This window comes from Cyprinus carpio, chromosome A7 (assembly GCF_018340385.1).
Source record: "Cyprinus carpio isolate SPL01 chromosome A7, ASM1834038v1, whole genome shotgun sequence".
In the NCBI taxonomy this organism is placed as follows: Eukaryota; Metazoa; Chordata; class Actinopteri; order Cypriniformes; family Cyprinidae; genus Cyprinus; species Cyprinus carpio.
Window position 1 is genome coordinate 19,852,182 of NC_056578.1, and position 27,644 is coordinate 19,879,825.

At 36.7% G+C, this 27,644-nt stretch overlaps 1 protein-coding gene across 1 annotated transcript in view; it reads right to left on the reverse strand.

The window, feature by feature from the left end:
* Positions 1-16,281: 16,281 nt before the first annotated feature.
* Positions 16,282-27,644, reverse strand: part of LOC109063125 (mothers against decapentaplegic homolog 3) — a 37,678-nt gene continuing 26,315 nt past the window's right edge. Inside the window, exons 5-9 of the mRNA XM_042760209.1 lie at positions 27,443-27,493; positions 25,315-25,527; positions 25,069-25,206; positions 24,726-24,870; positions 16,282-18,706 (exon numbers count right to left, since the gene is read on the reverse strand). Coding sequence (XP_042616143.1) covers positions 18,583-18,706; positions 24,726-24,870; positions 25,069-25,206; positions 25,315-25,527; positions 27,443-27,493 — 671 coding nt within the window. The 3' untranslated portion in view covers positions 16,282-18,582. The remainder of the gene's footprint in view (positions 18,707-24,725; positions 24,871-25,068; positions 25,207-25,314; positions 25,528-27,442; positions 27,494-27,644) is intronic.

Here is a 27,644-nt window from a genome sequence, read left to right on the forward strand (position 1 = left end):
GAACATGTTCAACATCACTAATTCATTCAGGAACACCACCACTGTATTTTATTTACTTGTATACAAACAACGGTTAATTCTGTTGCAGCTTTGTTTGGAACCACTTTCATTGGTGGAGCAAAAGTAGAAGGGCCATTCACTCAGAATGCCTTTTAGCATTGAAAAACAAAACAAGGTAGTGGTATGGGGGAAAATGCAGTGGCATGTGCGAGATGCTGGAAAAGACGTAATATGTGAATGCATCATACGAAGACATTAACCTAGTGCATGTTTACATAAAAAAATTAAGGAAAAGTTTTCTGGACATGAGAAAGAAACAAACATGCAGTAAAAGCCCACTGACACAGTGCAATAACCTCTGTTTTCTGTGTCCTGTGAACAGGCTTGCCATTGATTAAAACAGCAAGGTGTGCAATAAAGCGCAGGCGAAGTGCTGGCTCCATATGGCCTCAGACCCCGAGGCTGTGAACTCACTCTTAAGCCTCCCCCTGCTCCCCTGCTCCCCTCTCTCCTCTTCCCAATTCTACAGATGGTAGAAACACAATTCAAAGCCCCAACACAATGGGTCCTTGGCAGTAGTTCAACCATTTACTTCAGTAATTAACAGTGCAGATACCACTACAATTATGGGATGGATACTAACTATGTCACCCTGAGAATTAGAGTGAGCTAAAGGCTTGTTCTGTATGATAGGTAACTCAACTGTAAAAATATCTAAAACATGATATTTATAAAAAGTGATAAACAACATGCTTGCATGACATCATGATTACCTCATAATTAGTTCACAAAAGCTTCCCATAGAGCAGCAAGTTGTAGTAATTAAAGTGTGAAAGCACATCTTTGTAAGGGTACGAAAAATTTACATTTCAAGCTTATGTGTACTGATTACATATTAAATCAATGCACTGCCAACTGCTAAGCGCAAATAAGCCTTACACTGAAGGGTCTGTAATTGCAGCAGAAAGAAGGGCTTGCCTCACTTTCTCTCACTGCAGACAATAACTTCAAAGCAAGGCCTTCATTTATTTCACCATAATTACTATCAAATCCCAGTCAAATTATCCCTTCTAATCATCTATTCTCTATAATCATGCTGAATGTATACTACACATCTAAAATGTTTTATGATCTGGTTACTCATAAGCCATCAAGCACATTAATACATTGCAAACACAAAATCTAGACAGCTGCTGGGCTACTTGAGCCCACAACAGCTCATACTTTCCCTTATACTTAGTGTTGGCCTATTATATAGTATTTGATTAGAACACCTTATCACTAAATTACATCTAAGTAAAACAAAGATCTACACTGAGACCTTTTTTGCTGTTTTGATTAAATGTTAATTATGTTTTTACCTAAATAATACTGTGTAAGTATAAGCAAAAAATAAGTGGTTTTGATATGTATTTGCTGTCAAATAAATAAAATGTGAGACAGAGCAAATTTAGTTGTTGCTACATTTGAAGGGAGTTGCCATTTGCTCTCTTATCTAAATATTTTTATCCAAATATAAAGTCAGCATGAAATGGAAGCTGTGATCGTATTTACTTCCCCATTGTGACGTATATCTGACTGAAATGGCTTCTCAAACAAGGAAAAATATAGGACAGGATTTTACAAGACTTGATTTTGTCCATCAGGATTTGACTGGATTGTTTTCATCTGCTACAGACCAAATCAGGAAAGCGACATTATCATATTTAATTTTTGACAAGAATGAAAACGAGGCTGTGAGGAACAGAAGTACAGTGCGTTCAGAAGTCATTCAGTATAGACAAAATGCCATGAAACAGTTTTGAAAGTTGTGATTTGAGAAAATGACATGATCTAGGACCTTTATACAGTGCCTGCAATTTTAAAAATGCAATTTTCCACAAACTAATAAGACTTTTTATTTTATTTATGTAGGCCCAGGCAAGGTTTGGGGGCTAATGATAACTGTACATTTTGTTTGCAAATTATCCTGTAGCATTATATATATATTTATATATATATATATATATATATATATATATATATATATATATATATATATATATATATATATCTGCTCTACACCTTCCAGCCACAGAGGCCAATTGCATGTAATCCTGTGACAAACCTATTATAAATATAATGTCAATATTCAACTTTTTGTGCAGAGAGGCATTGAGCACCACAGGACACACTGCAGCCTGTTATACAACTACATTTTGGGCAGTGCTGTTCTGTCCTATGGAATGCATCTATACCCGACAGAAAAGGCACATTAACACAAGACCATATGCTGCCAAAGTTCCAACAGGGACCGTATTACCGTCTAATTCTGCATCACAGGAAATGAAGGAATCAGTGCTGGCATTGAGTCTGATTAACTCTGCATGACTCCATCAATACCCCAGTGAGCTGGTCTGCTTCTCTCTCCACAGGTGAGCACTGTGTTCCCATTCCCAACAACCACACACGTACACACAAAAGTGTCCATCTATCTCCAGAGGTGAGGAGGAGTTGTATGATCTGCAAATGATCACACAAGATGATCTTCTGCATGACTAATAAATATAATTGCATTTAGAGGAAAGAGAGTGAGACAGAGAAACAGAGACAGCTACTGCTGCTAGTGCAAGACAAACATGCCATTATTTGTTATGCCAGTAAACCACATTGAGCAACAATCGAGAATGCTCAGATTTAAAGGAACAAATGTAATCAAATGATCAAATTAGCACTAATTAACATTTGGGTGCTGAGTCTGACTATTTAAGCTCACAAAAGTAGACCGGATAAAAAAACAGCTCAAGTCAACTTCTTAATTATTCTTGTGCATGCAGCATTTCCAAGACTCATGCGCCCTAAGTGCAGATAAAGACACCATCTGCTGGTAATTAGAGCTAAATAATATCAGACATTATAGCTAATCATTTTGACTACAAATTTGATTAAAACCTGCATATAATTCTGGCTAGTTTTTGTTTTTCTGAGAAAAAAGGGTCTTTGTGTTGTGAAACCATAGTCAGGAAAAAAGCGACACATTAAAACAGGCTGATTATTCTTTTCTAAAAACCTTGGGAAACATATAAACATAAAAAGAATAACACACCCAGTCCTAATCTTTTATAGCTCATTTGCGTTAAATGAGAAGGAATTACTGTGTATCACTGCGGCCTGCTACAACAGCAAGGCATTGGCCTTAATGGTTTTTTATTAGCTTAATCTGCAAATTAAATGGTGTTTGAAGCTGAAGACGCTCTCTTTTCTACACTGTTATTACCCCCATCATCATGAACCCATTTTCCTGCCGAGACCAATTTGAATAAGACGAGAAGGCTGCTTCAAATCTGTGATGGCTGTGTGTGTGATGGACCTGCAGGCGAGAGAGAGAAAAAGAGAAAGATCCATAATGAGGGATGCTGGGGAATTGCCCTCCTGGAAGACCTGATGTGTTTCCAGTTGGCTGCCAGCTGCCAGAAATCAAGACAAACACTGATCATTGACAGGAGGATTAACACTGCTTCACACAGACATACACACCTGAACACGCCGACACACAGAGATCTTTAAACGGGCGATGCTTAAAGCAAAAACTGCATTAATTAAATCAGTTACAGGCTTTCAAACATCTTCGAATCATATATTCAATTAGTCAGCAACATGGTGTAGCTAGCAGGGGGACATTATGGGTGTAATTACCAACGTATTAATGTGTAAATGAGACAAAACTCTCTCACTCTCCCTCTGTTTCGTCAGAAATTTACAAGTAAATAAATACATCTTTGACTACACAAACATGTTTGCACCGTATACTGTATTTGTATTATATTTATGGGTGTTTTCTTAACTAAGGGCACTTTTTGCATCTGAGGACTTTATAAACGCTCTTAAAAAACACTTTTTACACTCTCATTAGTTTATTTAGTTTGTCTCCATATAAAGGAACATTCTGTAATTTTTGTCATACCACCACAGTGTGTATATATTCCACACAGTATATATATACAGTCATGCCCAAAAATATGGGCACCCTTGGTAAATATGATCAAAGAAGGCTGTGAAAATTAATCTGCATTGTTAATCCTTTTGATCTTTTATTTAACAAAAACTAAATCATGGGATAATAAGAATTTAAAATGGGGGGAAATACAATTATAAAATAAATGTTTTCTCTAATACACATTGGCCACAATTAAGGACACCCTTTTATTGAATTCTTTTTTAAACCTCCATTTGCCAGTTTAACAGCTCTAAATTTTCTCCTATAATGCCTGATTAGGTTAGAGAACACCTGATAAGAGATCAGAGACCATTCCTTCATCCAGAATCACTCCAGACCCTTTAGAGTCCCAGCTCCATGTTGGTGCTTCTTCTCTTCAGTTCACTCCTCTCATTTTCAGGTCAGAGAACTGGAATGGCCATAGCAGAAGCTTGGTTTTGTACCCAGTGACCCATTTTTATGTTGTTTTTTAGGTTTGTGTTTGGATTATTGTACGGTTGGATGATCCAAACATGGTCCATAATAAGATTTCTAACAGAGCCAGTCACTTTTTGATTTTTTATCTGTTGGTATTTGATAGAATCCCATGTGTCTAAACAAGATGTCCAGGACCTCCAGCAGAAATATAGGCCCACAACATCAAAAATACAGCAGTATATTTCATTGTACACATGGGGTACTTTTTATCCCTGTGTTCACCAAACCCATCTTGAGTGTTTGCTGCTAAAAAGCTCATTTTTTAGTTTCATCTGATCATAGTAGCCAGTCCCATTTGAAGTTCCCGTCGTGTCTGATAACTGAATATGCTGGAGTTTGTTTTTGGATGAGCTACTGTAGGATATTTTTTCTTGAAACCCTCCCAAACAACATGTGGTGATGTAGGTGCTGTTTGACAATCTTTTTTAAGGTTTTCTGATCCCGAGACTCAACTATTTTCTGCAATTCTCCAGCTGTGATCCTTGGAGAGTCTTTAGCCACTCAAACTGACCTCCTCACCATGCATTAGGACGATATAGACACACATCCTCTTCCAGGCAGTTTCGTAACATTTTCTGTTGATTGGTAATTCTTAATTATTGCCCTGATGGTGGAAATGGGAATGATCACTGCTCTAGCTCTTTTCTTAAAGCCACTTCACTAATTTGTGAATCTCAATTATCTTTTGCTGCACATCAGAAATATATTCTTAGGTTTTTCTCATTGTGATGGATGATTAAGGGCATTTGGGCTTTTTTTTCCCTCCTATTTATATTTTTGTGAAACAGGAAGCAATGGCTGGATAATTTCATGTTCATAATCACCCTGGAGTACTCAAAATTGTGAATATGAATGGGAATATACTTCAGAGTTATTTTACTCATAGGGGTGTCCTTAATTGTGGCCAATGTGTATTAGAGAAAAACATTTATTTCATAATGATATTTCCCCCCATTTTTAATTCTTATTATCCAATGAAAGTTTAGATTTTTGTGATTTTTTTTTAAATAAAAGATCAAAAGGATTAACAATGCAGATTCATTTTCACAGCCTTCTTTGATCATATTTACCAAGGGTGCCCATATTTTTGGGCATGACTGTATTCTTATAATTATATATTATTATTAATATTTCATAGTTTAAATAGTTTAAGATTGAAATTTCTGGTGGAGTAAAAATATAAAATGTATAGGCTATATAAAATGCATTTACCAAGCGCTAAAAAAATACAAAAATTAAATAAAATAAAATAGTTTAATGTGACCTTATAACAAATTAAAAGGTAATAAAAAATATACCCCGAAACTTAAAACTGCCTTTTGATGAGAGGCCCATATATTCAAAATATGGACTAAAATGTTAAATATGAAAATGTGAGGAAAGAATGAGAGGACAAAAGAAAGTCAGAGAGAAAAGCAGAGTTGTATTTCTGCTGCTGTCCTGCTGCAGTACTCTCTTACCTGGCAAGCTAGAGTACATCAACGGTGCTTTTGCCAAAACCCAAGCAACTGTTACTCCACATGGAAAACTTTTCTCTAAAATCCAGACACATCTGTTATGAAATTTGAGCTATTAAAAATCTTTTCAGCTTTATTATTGCACAGCATTACCAATCAAAATTAGACTGATCAATTACATGAATCAAATTGCAGGGCTTGTTTTTACTTCTTTTTTGAACACTGGAACATAACAACGTCTGTGTGATGCTGACAAGGGGAGTACATGACATGACAGCACAACTAGGAACAGCACTAGCTCCTCAGTGCTTCATTAGTATCCAGATGCTGCTCTTCTCCTCCCTGCAGCTAAACTGCTTTGACAGAGAGATACCACACAAATTTGGAATGAACAAATTGGATCGAGACTTAGCTGTCAACATTTTGTAAGTTAATAACATTGAAGAATATATTCAACAACTGTTGCTTTGATTGAAATCCATCTGTCTACATTAAGTTTGCACATTACCATGACCCAAAAAAAAACTCTCAAATCTCCAGAGTCCAGCACTGAGATCAGACCTAACAGTAGCTCTACCTGCATTCACCTTTATTCTATCAATCTAATGCCAAAATTCTTAAAGGGATACTAGACCCAAAAATTTAAATTTTCTCATCCTTTACTCATCCTCATGCCGTCCCAGATGTATATGGCTTTTTCTTTTTGGAAGAATAATCCATCTCCATGAAATGGGCCTAAATAAGAAAACATTGTATATTTTAAACTTATATTTTACATTTTTACAGGATAAACTTTAAGAGTCCCATAAACTTGCATTAGTGATTCAAAAAAAAAAAATATTTGTGTTCATCTGAAGGAATAAAAATCATATACATCTGGGATGGCATTTTTTTAATCCAAAACAAAAACAATATGTAATGTGTATATATTAATGAGACAATTTTATGAGTATGAATTTTTATTTATTTTTTTAACCTGAAGCTTTTTTAAAAAAGCGATGAGAATCTAAAGAGTCAAACAGCATAAGTCACTGCAAGACCTTGTGAGAGCACTGAGAGTAATATCATGTAGTACCAATTGGTCTTGAGACCTAAACAAGATCAAGACTTCAGTTCTGCTACAATCAAACAACATACTGCAGTAAATTACCAAGGTAAGTGTATATAGTGCACAAGGATATGAATGGTCAGACTGAAAGGTTAGATTATTAACCTGCTGCCCTGCCTCACATATGGTTCACACAGCCATCAACCAGTACAATAACCACTAGTGGTCTGTGCGCTCAATAGACTGCTCAAGTAGAATGTTATTAGTAATGGGTCGCTGTCTTGATTTCTGTCCCACTCAAATGGCTACTCTTCATTGGGCAGGGATTGAGCGGCCATTAATCAGGAGGCTGGCGGCTGCTGGAATAAATCTAAAGCTGTTAGATTTGCAGTCGGTGTAACAGGGAGGTGACTGCTTTCACAGTCATAGTCAATAGGCCTTTTCCACAATCAATGATGTTACATCCGGCATACTTGTCAATGGACCATTGGTACAGTAGGTTTGATAAAACAATTCAACAAAAGTTGAACTTGACCATAAATACATTTTAAACAGTTTAGCTTGTATTACAGTATCTGAGGCGATAAACAGTAGGTAATTGTAAGGGCAAAGTGTAACAGTTCGTGAAGTATAAGACGTGCATGAGTTCAGGTTATTCCTACCAATTCAAGTTCAAAGCCAATTTTTAAAGTTGTTTTATGTATAACATTATTGTTTTCTTTTTTCCTTTTTGCAATCTCCCGTTTATTTTTCTACCCTAATACAGTTGCAGTCACAGACACATTTCAGTCTTAAATCTTTTATAGTAATAATGGCATTACAGGCAATTTAAACACATTTTACAGCCTTCTTACAGTATATTGTTTAAAGGTATTGTTGAAACTTAAAAACAAGGCTTATTTCCACCATTTATATAGTATTTATTAATGCTAAATTGAGCTAATAGAATTAATATTGATACATTTTATTTATAGGTGCCTTTCACAACACTCAAGGCCACCTTTCAAACATTAAACAAGTGTCAGCCTAAAAAGCCTCAAAACTAGGAATATTTTTCCTTCTTCCGTTTTTAAAAAAATCTCCGTCCACGTGAAAACGCAAAAATTAGACATAGTACAATTTTAAAATCTACGTTTTTTTTTTAAATCAATAGAATTTTTAGAACTTTTAAAAAGTAATCAGATAAGGATGTGTTCACACTGTCAGTTTTTGGGATTGACAACCACATTTACTTACAGGTGTGAGTCTCAAAATGTCACGCTCACACAGCAACTTACAGTCAGGGCCGGCCCTGACCAATTTGGTGCCCTAGGCAGGATTTTAGCTAGTGCTCCTTGCATCACAGCCAATTCCACCACAGAAACTGCATAGCCTTTATGACAAATTACATATGAAAATAAGACGGTTGCACAAAAAAAAAAAAAGAAAAAAAAAAACATTAATAAACTGACATTAACTCAGTTATTTAAATTAGAGAACTTTATCATCCAAAGGCAGCAACAATACTAACATTTAAATCTTCATTTCTTCATTTCAGACATTCTTACATTTAGGGAAACACTGATCTTAACTTTTCATGGCAGAATCCAAAACTGATTTTTAATGTATTTTATTTAAGCAAAAGACTGTAGAATTTCAAAACCTGAAGTTAAAACAGAATGGTCTGACTTTAGCTTTGTGAAATTAGGCTACATAGAACATAGCAGATGGGCTGAATGAAAATGCACATTCACTCTCTGTCAGCAGATGGCGCTTACGGAACAGCAGTGATGCATTGGTTGTTTACCACTGTAAACACTAAGGAAAATGCCATCTAAACTGTTTCTTAAGAAAGTCAGTTCCCCTCAGAGAAACATTCATGCATTGTTAACAGTGAGCTTTCTCTGCCTGCCAATGTATTTTCTCCTCTTTGTGGCTCTGGCCTCTGTTAACGGCTGTCACTCCTGAAAATAACCGTACTGTGTGTGAACATACAACCATATTAAGGACTCAAATACAGGACTGACAATGACTCAACGTGGCCTAAAAATAGGATGACATAAATCCACACATTAAACCAGTTTTCTGTTTCTGAAACTCTGGGCTGAAAAAAAATCATTTACTTGCACAATTTAAAACTGATTCTAAACATGACTGGACTGAATAGTATGAACATACAAGCAATGCAATCTTTATGATGAATTCCTTAAAGGGACAGTTCGCCCAAAACTGAACATTCTGTCATCATTTACTCACCCTCAGTTTTTATCCAAACCTGAATAAATTTCTTTCTTCTGCTGAACACTCCTGCTGAAAAATGTGGGTAAACCAAACTTCCAAAGTATGGAGAATAAAAATACGGTGGAAGTTAACGACTAATTCCACCTGTTTGGTTAACCACATTCTTTAAAATATCTTATGTGTTCAACAGAAGATAGTAATTCATACAGGTTTGGATTGGAACAACTTGAGTAAATGATGACAGCATTTTCATGTTTGGGTGAACTATCCCTAACCTTATGTAAGGTGAGTAACTCCATCCTGGTCTAATGCAATCAAAGATGCTATTTTGAGGGACAAGGACTGAAATAGTCTTTTCTCATAAAACGTAATCTTTGTTTGATTCTAAAAATACTTTGTACCCAATCACTTGGTACCTACCTGAAATAGCAGAATATTTAGCATTAGTCCTGTGACTTAGCCTACATTCAATTTTGGCACACTAGGCCCTTTTCTATTTACAGTAAATATGCCTACATCTAACACACATAGCCCATGCGCTCCTGGTCATTTTTGCTGTGTGCTGATCAGGGGCGTGTCCAGAGCATTTTAAATGGGGTGGCCAGTCTGGGGCACTGGCTGAAAAGAGGGTGGCTGGGGGGGGGGGGGGGGGGGGGGGGGGGGGGGTGGGGGGGGGGGGGGGGGGGGGGGGGGTTATGGTTTGCGGCACGATGTATGTTAACCTTTTCAGCGGTGAGTTTAAAATATTCCATCGGTCCCCCCAGAGTGAGTTTTTTTTAGACGACCGTTATTTTAGAACGTTCCCCTTACTGTTTCCATGGCGACGTGTCAGGCTTGTCACGTGACACACCGCGTCTACAATAACACTGTATGACAGATGGATCGCTTTTATTTCGTTTTTTCCTTTTTAATTTAAAATATTCACAAACTTGCATACCATGTAATGAACAATCTGATATTCCGATTCACAAATATGTGTAAATGAGTGTGTTTTGTCGTTTAAAAACCTTTCTAAATGATCTTGATTGTGATCTGTAATGTGAGACGGGCGCCGCCATGTTTTTTCGCGCTGCAGTTCAGAGAGTCCTGTCAGTCGGATTTACAGCACGTGAATTCATAAATTTCTCCCGAAATACAGGTAATAAGTGGCCGGTGAACTGGGTGAAGAATAGAGTGAACTTTATAGTTACTTACACTATGTTTATCTGATATGAATAAAAAACGTCTGCAAATTAAATTTGAATGGATTATTATTGTTGCTTCCATAGACATATGCATGTATTTTTCAAACTCTAAATGTATTGTTTTACTAGTATTTATGTGTATTTAAATGTCTGAAACCTAAAATATGCATTATGTGGTTAAGAACACTGCATAGTTGTGATAATATGACAAGAGCAGTGCACGTCTGTCTCTGGCCCAGCGCCAGCCAACGCCCGAAAACGCAGTTTGAATTTGGCAGTTATGCGACGTCACCGAACGTTCTAAATCCCATATGTGGGACCATACTCTCAGGGGCACGGAAATAAGAATCCCATATGTGGGACCGTACCGCTCAAAAGGTTAATATACATTGTGTATACACTCACTAAACAAAGAGTGACAGCTTTTTTAGTGGTAATGAGCACTCTTTGCAAACTTTCTAGTCTATGATCCATTTAAAATGTAGAACTTTGTTTTTCAGCTACACACACGTTGCAAAGTTTCGGGAATGACATCTGCATATTTATGTGGGATTCACTCTCGAAGTAGCAGTGATTGACACAATGATGACCAAAGCAATAGACGGGAGAAAATATGTGAAAATGGGCATTAAGACTATAACTTTAATTAACTATATTTAATTTATAGATTTAATACAGATGTAAACTGCTGTTTCTGTCAATGCTCCAGTGAAAAATACCACCAAACCATACCATAAATAAATCCATGTAAGATTTTATATGGTCACATTATGTAATTATATATATAAATGTTTAATGTTTTTAAACATTTATATATTACATCATTTTAACACCTAAATGTTTCAGAAGAATATAGGGTACATGTGATATTTAAATCTGAAATCAAAGGATTGCTCTGTTGTGTTTATATGTATATTAAAAAAAAGTTATGTCGATTTCCTGAACCTGTTCTGCACGTTGTAGAGACGTCCAAGAAAATCCTTAGCCCGACGGTCAAATTTTGAACCTCATATCGACGTCCAAGGGACGTCGTAGTTTGACGTCCAGATATGTACCGGATTTGCACGTCGAGTAGACGTCCAGATATTGTCCAGACCGACCGACGCAATTTAGACTTGATCTGCACGTCGTATAGACGTCTCATGTTTGTTGGGTAGAGCACCCTCGCTAATTTTAGAAGCACCCTCAGTGATTATTTCTGGAACCTGGTTAATACGCTTTTATTGCAAAACTATATACAAAAACAACAAAATACAAATGAACTTAATAAAACAATTGAATAAATGCATATTTATAAGTTAAGCACTTAACTAAAATAAGTAGGCTATTAATAAAATAAATAACTAGTGAAGGCTGACTATAATCAGCTTGCTTCCACTTAATGAGATAAGCCTACTCCTCATCTGAATTAGAAAAAAAGCGCTTCTAGTCTTCAGTGATGCAAGAACGTTTGAGCATACACGTAATCTCTGAGCAAAAGCAGAGCTAATTCATAGAAGAACAATGTATATTAAAAAGCACACATCCAGTTTTGTGTGAGTGAAGGAAATCCACTTGCGAGTGGAGATTCGTGCTCGCGCATACATGGATCACGTAACATTATGCGCTCTCGATATGTCAAATATCACGCTAGAAACCGCCTAAAATTAAGTATAAAGAGGAGAAGAAAGCGGCCCTAGGCAGCTACACATGCCAGGATCCGCGACTGCCAGATGCAGTTAGAAATTTACTAAAAAAAAGTCTATCGCAAGACATCTGGCCAAATTTCAGGGGGGGCCGGTGCCACCCCTGGCCACCACGTAGACACGCCTCTGGTGCTGATGCTCAGCTCTCTCGAGACCGAACCGAGGTCTTAGAACAGGTGTTCACGTTTTTAAGGAGAGGCAGAGAGTCTATCTTTGTCGCAGACAGAAGGCTTGAAGGGAGAAATGCCGGCCAGTAGTACAGATACGCATCGGCTGTTGGGCAGAGTTCCATGCGCGGCAGTCGGAGACGCGAGGCCTGTCTTATCTTATGTCCGGAGACAGCTGTGACGCAGCAGTGTGTAGCGCCGCAATCAGGTGTGAGTCACCTGAGCGGAATGCTGATAGCGGGACAATCTGACAGCCTCTCCCGCACTCATCATGAGAGGACGAACAGAGACAGGCAGGGACGCCTTACAGCAAACGGTGACCTTTAAGAAGATTAATTTGTTTACCAACAAAGATAGTGGCTGTCACTTGGCTGGTGACGATCACGATGCTGTCAGCCGGATGAGAGAGAGTCAGTGGAGTCTTCTGTTCAGTTTATCTTCTCTCTCAGTCTTTCATCAAAAGCTGTTAATTCCATTAATTATAAAGGACTATTCTAGAGGAATAATAAAGAGCCTGTATTACAGACCTACAAGATAATTATAGTGTCCTTCCTCCTTTTATTTTTATTTTTCATTTTACTTTAGTGCTTTAGGTGTTGTTACTTTATTAGGTTTTTTTTTTTTTTTTTTTTTTTTTTTTTTTTAGCATTTAAGGGATTTTTAAACCAATGTTTTATGTTTAGTTTTACTTGTATTTTTTTTACTAAGAAAAGAAAAGAAAAACGGTTGTTTGGTCGTCTAATTTTAGCTATATTGTTTAAATTGTTTTTACAGATTAACAAATTCAGCAAGGGGGTATATTTGGATGAACAGAAATCCAATAAATAAAATCAAAAGATATATAACCAAAGTTGAATTAAAATAATATGTTAATATTTGTACTTTTTACCACTTTATTGTGTTTCACGCGTAAAGGGTATTGTTTTATTAATTTAAAAACAAAGGCTTATTTCCCCATATTTATACAGTATTTCTTTACTAAATTAGCTAATAGAAGTAGCAGATTATTTACATAATATTCCTTATTATAAGACGTCAAAAAAAAAAACACGAAAATAATTTAGCCTATGCCAGTGTTGTTAAACAAATAAAAATTAAGAACACGTTTCTTTAATTTCTTTGATAAGAAATTAAATTCCTCTTTCCAGCTGTTGTTAAATTTGTAGCTATAGGCCAATTTGGGGTATTTATTTTATTTTATTTATTTTTTTGCCGTAGCACCACCTGAGCTTTCTAATGACATTTCTACCAGTGTGCTTGCTTCAACCTGCGCAGATATCAACAGCGCAACTGAGCTGTACGTTGCCAGGTTGAGGTCACAGTGGGTTCAAAATTGTATGATCTCTCTATTGTGTTAGTAGGATGCGTTTCATACAAGATCTGGCAACTGGACAACCTTGTGATAATATAGTGATGTGATTATTCTTATAACGAGTTGGGGAAATATAAATTACGGGAGTTTCCTGGGAGAAATAACAAAACAGGAGGGTGCGGGAGATAGGTGTGAAATACGTGAGACTCCCGGGAAAAACTGGAGTGTTGACATGTATGAAGTTTATACTCACGTTTGAATGTGTAATCCATTTACTTCAAAGGTCAAGAAGCAAGTTCTTCATGTAATTCAATGTACATCCCGAAAGTAGGCTATGTGAACTCTGACGCAGCTAGTGTCTCTTTAATACAATAAAACTAGGCCTGTGGGTGGAGCCCAGAGAAACTCTTATCCCGGGGTTACTCTACAATAAAGCCCAGTGGCCTGTAGCACGAAGCCGGGTTCAGTTTTTGCCCAGGTAAGTTTAAGTTTACGCATTTAGTTTGAGCAAACTGAGTTTTCAGACTGAAGAAGGTGGGTTGGTTTTGAGCTGGTTTTGATATTGTTACACTACACAGCTACCCTTTGAGGTTTTATCAAAGACTATAACGTGATTGATGGTGATTCAACAGCACAAACAAACTCTTCTTCAGTCAACATACAGTCATGGCCAAAAGTTTTGGCAGTGACAAATTCTGTTTTGCAAAGTTTGCTGCTTTAGTATTTGTAAATTATTTTTTTCCCACATGTTACTGAAAAACAATAAGCATATACATTTTAAAGGCTTTTATTGGCAAAAAAATAAATAAATAATGAGTCAATATTTACAGTGTTGACCCTTGTTCTTCATAACCTCTGTGATTCGCTCTGGCATGCTGGATATTAGCTTCTGGGCCAAATCCTGAATGATGGAGATCCATTCTTGCTTTATTAGTTCTTGGTGTTGATCACAGTTTGTGGGCTTCTGCTTGTCCACTCGCCTTTTGAGGACTGACCACAGGTTCTCTATGGGATTGAGATCCGGGGAGTTTGCCTGGCCACGGATCCAGAATTTCAATGTAATGATCTTCGAGCCACTTCTTTATCACTCTTGTTTTGTGACATGGTGCTCCATCATGCTGGAAAATACAACAATCGATTTTCCAGATGCCCCAAACAGTCGGAAGGGAGCTTCATCTGAGAAAATAACTGTGCATCAGTCTTCTGCGGTCCAATCCTTGTACTTCCTGCAGAATTTCAGTCTGTCCTTGCCGTTTTTCTTGGAGAGAAGTGTCTTCTTTGCTGCCCTTCTTAATTGACACCAGGCCATTATCCAAAAGTCTTGGTCTCACTGTGTGTGCAGATGCTCTCACACCAACCTGCTGCCATTCCTGAGCAAGCTCTGCACTGCTGGAGACACGATTCTGTAGCTGACTCCTCAGGAGGAGACAGTCCTGGCTCTTGCTGGACACTCTGGGACGTCCTGAAGACTTCTTCACTGCAGTCGAACCTCTCTCCTTGAAGCTCTTGATGATCCTGGAAATGGTTCTATCAGGTGTAATATGCTTTGTAGCAATTTTCTTGCATGTGAGGCCATTTTGATGCAAAGCGATGGTTTGGATCAAACCACGTGTTTCTTTGGAGGTAACCATTGCTAACAAGAACACAATGATTGGAAATGCTTCTTCCCTCCTTTTATAGCAGTCAGTATGCTCTTACAATCTATTTAGTATGATATGGATTTCACCTAAGTAGTACCAATTTACACTTTCATGTGTGCTGCTGATATGATTAGTCAATGAATGATAGATGGTCATTTTGTCAGGATCAAAAAATAGTGAAATTCATTTTTTTTGTGAAAAGTTCATTTTTTTTGCCATTTAGAAACAATGTGAATGAACACCACAAAAGCTTAAGCAGCAAACTTTGCAAAACACAAAATTTATGTCACTACCAAAACTTTTGGCCACGACTGTACACTCGAAATGGCAGCGAAATGTGGCGATGCGTTACTTTCATCTGCCCACAGAGGGGGCCAGCGCGACGGAAATAATCCACCACACTGTTATACATCTAACCTGAAATTTGTAAGAAAAACCTGTAAGGGAACAAATTCAGCTGCCTCGAGATCTTGAAACAAACCTTGACCCAGCGCCTTACACATTCGAGAAGCCGTGAATGATTCATGAGCTTCAGTGTTGGTTTTGACCCTCAAGCCTCAACGTTAATTTTTCAGTAGGAGAGCTGGGTTGAGAGTTTAAGCAGCTAAACTCCCAGTCTGATGTCTGTCTGAGCCATCAATGAGGACTGGGTGTAGATACTTCAACATTTGCCTGAAATGATTTATGCAATAGCTTTTATAAAGCTCTGTTCCTGATTTAGTTGACATGGTTTGCATACTGAGAGGTATCAGTGTTTGGATTACGATTATTATGAGGCGAGTGTCCATGCATCCTTTACTCATATGCATGAGGTGATCTACTGAAGTCACCACACACCTGGACTACTTCAGTGGAAGCAAATTGCTCCACTTTTCAGTCTATGTGTGGTTGAGAAGAATTCAGGTGTCTCCCTGCCCTTAGGGTCCTCTGAACAAAGACAGCTTTCATATTTTAGCTTTGCTAGGTCATGGGCCAGGGTTGTGTTACTTGTATCCCAGCAATGCACCCTTTAGATCAATGATAATTATTATTTTTTTTTTAAATAAGCAGAACTTGAGCAGAACACAGATATATAAAAGTGAATGTTTGTGAAGACACGAATCAGATGAATGGGACATTTTTCATTTACATATTTATTAAAAGTACAACAATAACAAACAATAATTTTTTCTCTTAAACTTTAGAGATGGAAAGAAATAATAAAGATTATAGACTTATACAATAAAGAAATCTAACAGTGTCAAGCACAACAATCACCACTAAGCCACAGCATCACTGAATGTGAAAGTTGAACACAAGCACAAATAATGCACATTACTTAAAATATATTCAACAATTTGTTGAGAAAATGAGATCTGATTTTTTTTTTCTTCCTCTCAAAGAAAACACTTAACGTTTGCTTAGATGGACAATAAATCATTTCCTGAATAATTTCAGTACCTTCAATTTGGTCTTTGCTGGATGACATCAAGAGGTTTCTAAATACATTTCAAGGAATCCTAGTCAACACAATAACACTCTGACTTTAACAAAGTCAAGTCTAAGAGCATCTAAATCACCAGTAGTCCTTATGAACATTTATGCACAAAGATGTCACACATCTTTTCTACTGAGTGTGAAGTATATGATGCACCTGCATGCTACTTTCCTCCATGATTCCTTTACAACACATTGGGAGATCAAGAGCTCGCTTCTCATTGCAAGCACGTCACACTGACCTGTGGCTAACTGAAAGCACTGTACATGATCTGGCTTTAGCAAAGCCTATTTTGACATTTCCCTTCTTCAAGCCCTTCTCCGTATCCTACGAGCATCTGACGTATAAAAATACAGGGTTAACCTTACAGCCCCACCTTTCAGTTACAAACACAGATGTAAGAGCATTTACTTTCCCGTCCCACGTCTGAAAAAATATTTGGTAGCAAAATAGAGTCTACAGTACAAATGGCATGAATTTCAGAAAATAGGCATGCATAATCAATTTATTAGACATATTTACAAGTTCAGCGGAGAAAGATCACAACCCTGAGTGGTCCAACACTGGACAACCCACTTACTCAACAATATGGATGAACACCTGTGTAGATGTCTCCAATATACTATTTACAAACTCTGTTATGAAAGTTGATGCGAAGGCACATTCACTCAATTTCATTTCTGCGGGACACGCAAGTACGTGTACATACAGTATGCACGACCGATACTGTGAGTTATGATAAGCGGCAACTTCTTAGTGCGCAAAATGATGTAATGCCCAGTTTTCAAAAGAGAAACTTGTTCTCCAAAGCAGACAATTGAGACATCGCCAGACCTTGCAGAGCTCCTCACCCACTCAATAAAGAATCTGAGTGAATAACAATGAAACCGCAACACAATACATGGAGTTAGAAGTGCAACGAATCCTGTAAAACTCAATAATTCACATTCATTCACACACAATAGACGGCCGGCTCACTGCAGACAAAGCTGAAATCAACACTAGACCAGATATTACAAAACTCACTGCGGATGGCTGGCACAGTTATAATGTCCTCACATGATCTCCACATGCATAGATTGATGAGAGATGAAAAACAGTACAACTGGAAAACTACTGTAGAAAGAGTATCAGGCTCTCAGCATCTGTGCAATGACAAAATCCCCTAACATTTCAACAAGAGATATTGTGAAGCATAGATAACACTTTCACAAGTGTTTCAAAAACTGTTATGTGTGCACATGAAGTTTCTTATATAGTATTCTGTGTAGTGAATTTTAAAAAGGTGAACTGCTAATGTATGTGCTGTAAAGCACATTTCACTGGCTAAAGCAAAACAGGACACAGAAATTCAATGTTCTGGGGAAACTTGAAAAGAAAATATATATTAACTTGGGGTTTCAATGTTAGAATGTCAAATCTTTCTTATGGGGACGTTCAAGAGCTCTTGATATGTACTACAAAATATTATGACATGGGCCAAGTTTCATTATTTTGATAAAAAGAAAAAAAAAAAAATACAGTTGAACTGATATTTGAAAAACTTCATATTTTCACTTTACAAAAAAAAAAAAGTCTCTATAAAATTATCAAGCCTCTTATATACCTGTTATAGTAAACATGTACCTAACACAGCATCATAAAAGACACAACATAGGAGAGATCTTACACATACGTGCTATATAACAACATATAAATGGCAATATTTTATATCAATAATGGCAATAAAAATGGGCAACAACAACATAAAAAACGAATATATACATATATTGTTATACACTCCTCCAACATGAGACACGTGTGAAAGTGCTACCGAGTCTGTGGAACCCAACTGGCTTGTGGGTATGAAGGTCTTCAGCCTTTGACTCCTGGAGGAACTTTTTTTCCCCCAGATCTTATGGTTTGTATATGTTGTGTTTGTGTATAGGGAGCGTTTTTCCTATGACACACTGGAGCAGCGGATGGAGGGGGAGCCCATCTGAGTGAGCACTTTGTCCAGCCACTGAAGAGGACCGTTCAGGTGCAGTTCTATCCAGCAGGGGGTGCTAGTCACTGTCTGCCGCCTGACAGCATTAAAAAGAGAGAAATAAAGAGAGGTAAGAAAGCAAGGAGAGTCAACAAATGCACAGTATTCAGACACTTTAATATATGAATTTAACTGCATCACATCAGTGTTTCCAATATTCTTCTCAGGAGATCCCTCATGAATATGCACTTCATATCGCATTTATTTAGCAATGAGCAATTTTAGTGATTGGCACATGAATATCATTGCACATTTTAATTATCTGTTGCATGCCTTTGATTTAATCACAAATATTTTGAGACAATGGAGAGGTGTTCTTGCATTTAAAACAGCTTGATGGAGAACAATGAAATGAAGCAGAACCAGGGGTCTCAAGACGTTCTTTAATTGTCTGTGATATAATATAAAAACTTACCAAAACTCTTTTAGAAATATTTTGCTTATCGTTCTTTATAACAAATACCACTTGGTTAGATAATTTATAATTTATCTAACTATTAAGTGTGGTTTAAAGGGATAGTTCACCCAAAAATTTTAATTATGTGATCATTTTCTTATCCTAATGTTGTTAAAAACCTGTACGATTTACTTTCTTCAGTTGAACATAAAAGAAGATATTTTGCGAGATGTCTCAGATTTGTTTGTTTTGTCCATACAATACAAGTCAGGGGTCACCAAAAGCTCTTAATTTTGTGTACCACAATAGAAGAAGAAAAAAATCTTACAGGTATGGAACAACATAGGAATGAGTAGAAAACAAAATTTTCAAAATTGTCTCTTCAAGTTTCCACTATGTGATCATACAAAAAAAAAAAAAAAAAAAAGTAAGAATTCTTTCTGAAACTAAAAATATATTTATTTTTTTCATGTATAGATTCTTAAATTGTCCACTAACATGCTTTACTGTGAATGCCTGGCAGGAGGCGTTTGTCTGGATATGAACTGTGTGTGTAAACTCTGCTCTGGTCCCTCACGGGGACCGTATTCACTGCCAAACACACTTCTTTTACATTCCACAATGATTACACAATTCTTGTCTAAGCCCCCCTTGCTTGTGCTCACACACACACACACATACGTGAACAGACACAGTCTCGGGAACCGCTGTACATTACACCTTACACTACTGCACTCCTCAATGGGACTTCCTCTAATCCTTTCACCAACACACACACACACACACACACACACGTGTAAGTCTCTCCTGAATCTCAGTTTCTCTCCTCCTACACGAGTTACATCAGCACTGAGAGAATAATTCAGAAAATAATTATAGACAAATAAGATTTTGCATTTCATTACTAAGGCTAAAACAACTAGATCTATAACAATCAATAATGACAACAGCTAGCAAGAAATACATTTTAATATTGATTTATCTGTGCACAAGTTAGAACCTCAGAGTGACGCCACTTTCAAGAAGTGAAAAACATTTTTATTGGGAAAAAGATTTTTTACACTTTATTGTAATACTCTGTAAGATATTTGTAACAGCAAACAAGTATTCTTAAATATCCTACACTACCTAAGTTTGGGGTTGGTAAGATTTTATGGTTTTGATAACGGTCTCTTAGGCTCATTTTAAATATTATTACAGTTTAAAATAACTGTTCTCTATTTTAATATATATCAAGTGTAATTTATTCCTGTGATGAAAAGCTGAATTTTAAGCAGCCATTACTCCAGTCTTCAGTGTCACATGATCCTTCAGAAATCATTCTAATATGCTGATTTGTAGCCCAAAAAACGTATTATTATTATCAGTGTTAAAAACTGCTGTGCTGCTTAATATCTTTATGGAAACGGTGAATAGAAAGTTCAAAAGAACAGTATTTATTTGAAATAGAAATCTTTTGTTACACTATAAATGTCTTTACTGGCACTTCAAAAAAAGAGTGGTAGTGTATATGCAGCGCATTTAATGTTTTTTTTTTTTGTACATAAAATTCTAAGTAATGTGATTAAAAAACAGCAAATGTGAGTTCTTAGAAAATATTCTGCCTCTTAACTTTTAGTTTGAATTACTTTGGTTATTTAAACTGTTCTGCTGCTCCCACGTTGTGTTTCGAACCACTTCACAATGTAACCTTTATATTGTAGACCCTTTTCATTACAGCTCTATCCAACAATGACGTGTCTGCCCACTGTTTTTGTTCCCTTGCAGCTTCTTCTATTGATCGTTTGATCGTCTCTCATTCTTCAATACTGAGTCTCTCAGTAAATTCTCAGTAACACTATAAATGTCTTTACTGTCATTTTTAAACAATTTATTATATATCTTTTCTGAATAAAAGTGTTAACTATGTTAAAAAAAAAAGAAAATTCTTATTGACTCAAAACTTCTGAATGGTAGTATATATATGCAGCACAATACTGTGTTTCAAATCAACTCACAATGCAACCTTTATATATGATGTCTGCCCACTTTTTTTTTATCCTCGCAACTTATCGTATTGATCGTTTGACTCTCTCTCGTTCTACTTCGACACAAGTGTCTCAGTAAATCTTTCATTCATCTGTGAATGTTATAAAGGCAGTGCTGAAATACAGTATAAGCACAGGCCGCAGTCTCCATTAGACTACACAGTGTATTAAGAGAGAAAAAGAGATGGAGTAGTGGAAAGAGAGAAGGCAGAAAGCGAGTACGAGTCAAAAACGTAGTAAGGCTCTTCCTCAACTCAGGTGGTACTCTTCTATGCTGATACTGTGAAATGATTAGCACATTTAATGTCAAGTTTTGAACAAGACAATGGTTTAAAAAACAAGCACAGGTGAAATCAAGTGTATTAATCTGGTGATGGTAAATACAGGGTCCAAGCAGAAAGTGCTCAAAAGGCTTTTTTAATCTGCAACAGGGACAGTTTGTCAGCACTTGAAGAGGTGGATGTGAAGGTGGGGAGACGTGGACGGGCGTGAGAGAGAGAGTGGGTGTCTGCTGAAAGCCGACACAGCTCAGATTGTGTCTCCACACGCCAAGCTGTCTGGAAACCACAGTCTCACTCTCTCTCACACCAGTCTTACTCTTTCCTATTTTCTTCTCAAGTTTTCGTTACAGATGTTCCTGGTCAAAACCCACAACTGCTTCTGATTAAGGTCTTGGTTCCTTGGGCTCAAACAATGAAGTTACTCAAAAGAGCAAGAGGAGGAGAAAAACAGAAAGAGAGAGAGACCAGGAAACTCTGAGACATTTTGAAGCACACCATGTGTGGGTTTGTTTGGTGTGGAATGATTCGCCAGCGCAGACCTAACAGTTTATATGACGGACACGCTGAGCTGGTGGACAGTGGGTTGTCTTGCTACGTCAGAGCTCTTCACCAGAGCATGCCAGACCAGGAAAAACAGTTACCACAGCCTGTCAGACCCTGCCTTGACCCCGCAGGTTTGGGCTTCCTTTATTATAAACGACTACATAATTCAAACTTCTATCATTTCTATTTATATCTGCTGGTAATAGAGATTTTTTACCATTATCAGTCGATATTAAACATTAGGGAGGAAAAATATTATTAAAATACTGGCCAATTCCAATAAGCTGATTATTTTCAGCTAATAATTTTTAGTTAATACATTTGATATAATTAACCCTCTGGAGTCGATTAACGCGTATACGCGTTTTGGGGTATTTTCTCCTGATAACCCCGAAAAGAACTTAAATTACACTTTCAGTTTTGATCGTACAGATAAGTGCAATACATCAATCGAATCTGTAAAGGGTCTATTTTTTTTTTGTATACAGACATAATAACAACAAAACTTTGTGCACTTATAAAATAAAGATAACAAACAAGGAGTGCTGTCTGCAGCCTTTGTCTGCGCTGATCTTCAGATACAAATGCGTCATTAAAATGAACTGTAACTCAGTGAATACTCAACGAAGAGACATGAGAGAGATATCTATAGAAAGCCTGACATGTCTACTTTTAAACTAAACAAGTGCTGCTGAAAACAAATATTCTGTGATAAAGTAATCCATATGAAAACAACGCGATGTCCGTTTTTCACGTCTCTCTTCATTATCTTCTAATGCGAGCCACGCCCCCGCGCCGAGCGCGCTTTTGAGATTCAAATGTTTCACTGAAGCGCGCGGCTTTTGAATACGCCCACACAACAGAAGACAACGCAGCGAGACTGTTCTTCAAGTTTTTATTATTTTACTGTTTGCTTCGCGATGAGAGGAATAAGACATAATTCACCCCAAAAAGATGTGATGTGGTTTGAGATTTGGATTTCCTCAGAAAAAAGAATGAAGCACTTTATTCAGCAGAGATCATAAACATGAGTAAGTCTCTTTTTATTTATTTATATACTTGTACTAGTTTTCACATAACGTGTAAACATTTTACTAGTTACACTTTTTCCAAAGACTTTTTTCAAAACTATAATTCCTGACTAAATGTATAATCAAGTGAAATATTATGAAGTTCAATAACAATATACACTACTATACCATTCAAAAGCTTGTTGTAAATAATATAAATGTAACAATAAATGTAACTGTAACAAATGTAACAATCATTGCTGTTCTTTCAATTTATCCCCCCTAAAAAACCTAAAAAAAAAAAAATATTCTCAGCTCTTTTCAACATTAATAATAATAATAATAATAATAATAATATAATAATAATAATAAAAATGATAATAATAACAATAAATGTTTTTTTTTGTAGAAAATAAGATTGTTAAAATGATTTCTGAAGGATTGTGTGACTGGAGTAATGATGCAAAAAATTCAGTTTGAAAGTCAGCTTTGATTTTTCCTAATAAACTGTTTAACTGCACTCACAAGTGAATATTAAATTATGTTGTGGGATAATTAAATATATTCTAAATAAACTACAAACATAAAATTATATACATTTATTTTGTCCTCACATTCTTTTCTTGTAACTCATCCCTCTCAGTGACACAGCTGACTGAATGGCTCATTATGCAGCTCATTATGCAGGCCTTTTGTCTTCTCAGGTGTGAATTCATGATAGTTGACGCCTACTCGCATATGACTTTTACCAACAAAAAGTGTCTTAGAAAAATTTAAATCAGTATATTGTTTTCTGTAAGTGAGTAAACAAGATGATTTTCACATCATTTAGAAAAAAAAAATTCTAGGCTACAAGCTCCAGTTCTCAAAATTCCTGGGAACCAATTTTCTGTATGTGTTTTATTGCCTTATTCAAGTGATTTAACATTTTTAGTTTTTCACTAACCACGCATAACATTTTTTTTTCTCAAAAACACAATCATGTACATACATGCTGCTCACATATTATTATAGCCTAGTTTGTGCTGATTACAGTGAGATTAGACTTTAGCCATTTAGATATTTATAAGAAACTGAAAAAAGCACAAATGTCAGGGCATGACAAAACTTCTCCAGGCCCCAAAAATACCCTTAGACTCCAGAGGGTTAACTGTTTAAAGCACAAATGTCAGGGCATGATATTTTTTCTAAAGGAAAAAAAAATAAAAAAAAAAAAAAAAAAAAAAAAAAAAAAATCAATCATTTAAATGAACATGTACAATTAAATTTCCAACATCAGCTGATACCAATAAATAAAAAAATTATCTCTTAATACTGGCTGATGACTGATATGGTGGTAATATATTGTCCGATACTGGACAATACTGTGCATGTTAACTTAACCCATTTTTACATATAGATTGCCTATGCCATCATCTAACACTCACTTAAAAGTTCATCTTAAAATACACTTTATTTTAAATAAACTTTAATTTGTCTTAATATTTAATATTTCTATTATGGTTTCTATTTATGGTCTATTTGATTAAAATCAAGACATTACCATAAATATAAATGTAAAAGAAAATACAAAGTTGTAGTGTTTATGTCACTGAGTATTCATTATCCCTTTTCTACAAAAAGCTGATTATGACAATCAGAATTTAACAGGAAGTGCGGGTGGCTTCTGTGGTTTTGGGTAATACCACTTCAAAAGTGATTCAAAAGTCTTTGAGCGAAGTCAAATCGAGGCCACATTCTCGGAGTGGCAAGCGAGCTGATAGATATGGCAGGAGTGAAGTGTTTGCAGTAATCGTACCTGTACTCGGCTCCCCAGCCCTTCACGAAGCTCATGCGAATGGTGCACATGCGGGTGAGCTGGTACACGGCCTCAAAGCCCTGATTCACAGACTGGGCCAACAGAGCTGCAAACTCCTGGTTATTAAAGATCTTCAGATTACAGCCTGTAAGGACACAAAGCAGTTTGAAACAAAGTTCACACAATCAAAATCAACTAAAACAAACTAAAAAGACGAAACTGATTAAGCTGAATGTCATGCAACTATCACGAAGGAAGCTCTGTTTTATCCCGTTCAGTACAGCTATTCAGTAACTCTCTGTTAACGAGGGCGATTTGTTGCGGGTCTCTCGTTTTATCTTACCAGGTGGGATCTTGCAAACAGTGGCGGGGTGCCAGCCGTAACGCTGGTTACAGTTAGGACTCTGAACAAAAATGGCACTGTCACTTAGACACTCCGCAAACACTTCACCTCCAATGTAGTACAAACGCACACCCCGGCCTGCAAAAACAGAAGGTCGCCACATAAGTAAATAAGTATGAAATGAAATATTTATTTTTAAATAATGTTGTCTAATGAATAAGTGATTTAGAACGATGTTGTGTGTACCAATGTGTCTGCGCGTGAGCTCCACAGCAGCGTTACGATTCACGTTGGACAGCAGGCCCAGGCAGAAGCGTTCAGAGTTGGACGGATCTGTGAAGCCGTCTACTGTTAAAGAGGGCTGGGATGCATGGAAAGTTTCACCGACTCTCTGGTTCAGCTCATAGTAGGAGATAGAGCACCAGAACGCTGGTTCACAGTATGTCACCGGCTGTAGATCTGATAGACAGAGGAAAAACTAACAATGAAAGGAGAGACTCTGCAAGGCACAGACATGCACAAAAATAGGCAGTGGAAAAGAAATAGAAGGAAAAAGAAAAACAAATGGGTGGGGATACCCTTAGAGACAGAGCACGGGGGCTGGGAACTGACGACACTGTGATGTCAAGAGCAAATGTTACTTCCCAGAAATAAAGGCTGAATCGGGAAATACCATCAACACTTGGACGCAAAACTATAGCTTTCTCTCCGACACATACGCACTCAACCGCTGCTGTGGAGAAGAGAAATCGCTGTGGGAGCTGAGCGGTGTCTGCAAAAGCACGATCTGATACGAAAGGAATTGTGGGCACTCCCTTGCTGGAAGAATGTTTAGTGTGGGTAGTTTTCATCCAAGTTGTTTTGGGGACATACAAATAATCCTTTCCTCAATCCATTTCCTCTGAGAGACCGTAAACACATTTCTATAAACACTGAGTTTGTGAAACTATTCAAAATGTGTATTTTGAATTACACAGTACAGTATAATCAGTCAATCTGTGCACTGATTTAGGTCCAACATGCTCTTAAATACACAACGCAGTAAAGGTTCTTGGCTCATTTGGAAAATTATGACTACAATAAATGAATAAGAACTACTTTGACACAGTCAGAGAGTGAGTCATTACACTGATTCAAACCATTAACTCATCAGCTCAAGACCAATTGTTTTGACCAATTCATTAAAAAGAACTAACTCATACGACTTCAGTTTACACAGTCTGAACTGTATGTTTGTGTGTTTTCACAAGATCTGTAGTTTATTATTTATCTTTGCATTAGTTTGCGGTGGCCAGTGTTTTACTTTCATCACATTCAAATCAGATTGCAAGCGCAACTCTGTTAGCATCCTTTTTTTTTTTTTTGTCATGGGTCTGTAGATTTAGCAGCAGTGCAGCTCTGTTGTATAGTAGTTTATCAAACATTAGGTATTTTAGTACAGTGTTCTGTCACATCGCATCTGAATCATGGAGAAGAACAATTAACAACCGAATGTCAGGAAGACTCTGAAAAAGTCCCATATATGGTGGCTCCCAGGAGCATTTGTACTTTTAAAGCCACATTAAAAAAAAAATGCATGAATGTCTTTTCATTATTTTTCATTAACAAAATGTCAAACCAACTGTCATTTATTTTAAAGAAAGATACCACAAGCACATTCTTCAAGCACAGTGTGTCACAAGGAGACAGTTTTTAGATTTTAAAGATAAACAAAATGATAAACAACACACCAATACTTTAAAAGCGAGACACTCTACCCGCATCCGAAAAAAGTTAACTTGCTAGTGTGGAGTGTTTTTTAGATTCTATAAAAAATACGGCGAATTAAACACCCCAATCTGCAGGAAGTGCAGATCAACAGGAAGCTCTTTTTGTTAGCTTTTGGCCAGTTATGGTTACAAACTCACTCCCTGTCTCCCTACACTTGTATTTTCAATGTGTCTCATTGATCAAAAAAGAGAAAATGCAGAAGTTAAAGATGAATTTAACTTGAATTTAATTTGTTGTTGTTTTTTTAATTTCTATATGTATATTGTGATGATGATGTGTATACATTTTTACTTCGTAAATCGTTATATCATGAAAATCTGATATTATGATCTGATCAAGACAAAAATAATGTGGACTCAACATGATGGTCAAATGTTAGTAAATCATGTTCACAGGTAATTAGCTTAATAACATCTGGCAAAGGGACTACCAATGAAAACTAGCTGTTCAGCTTATTTGGGTATATTTACATTTATGAATGATGATCAATGTACACTGTCCCTTTTTTTTTTTGGAACTAAATAAATAAATAAACTGCACTTGTGGTTACTCTGCTAAGACACCAGGGAGAATTTACGATACACACACAAGCAAAAAGAGTTACCTAAATTGTTGTGGGCAGGAGAAACAGGGTTCGGTGACAGATTTGGAGACCCTGAAATGAAAAAGACAGATCAATGTTTTAATGGTGCATGAATGTACACAGCACATTTTGATTAAATAACTTTTGATTTGATTTCCAATAATTCAAGTGTCCAGAGTCAATTATTTCACTTCCATTCCATTAGTTACCACAAGTGTTTTTC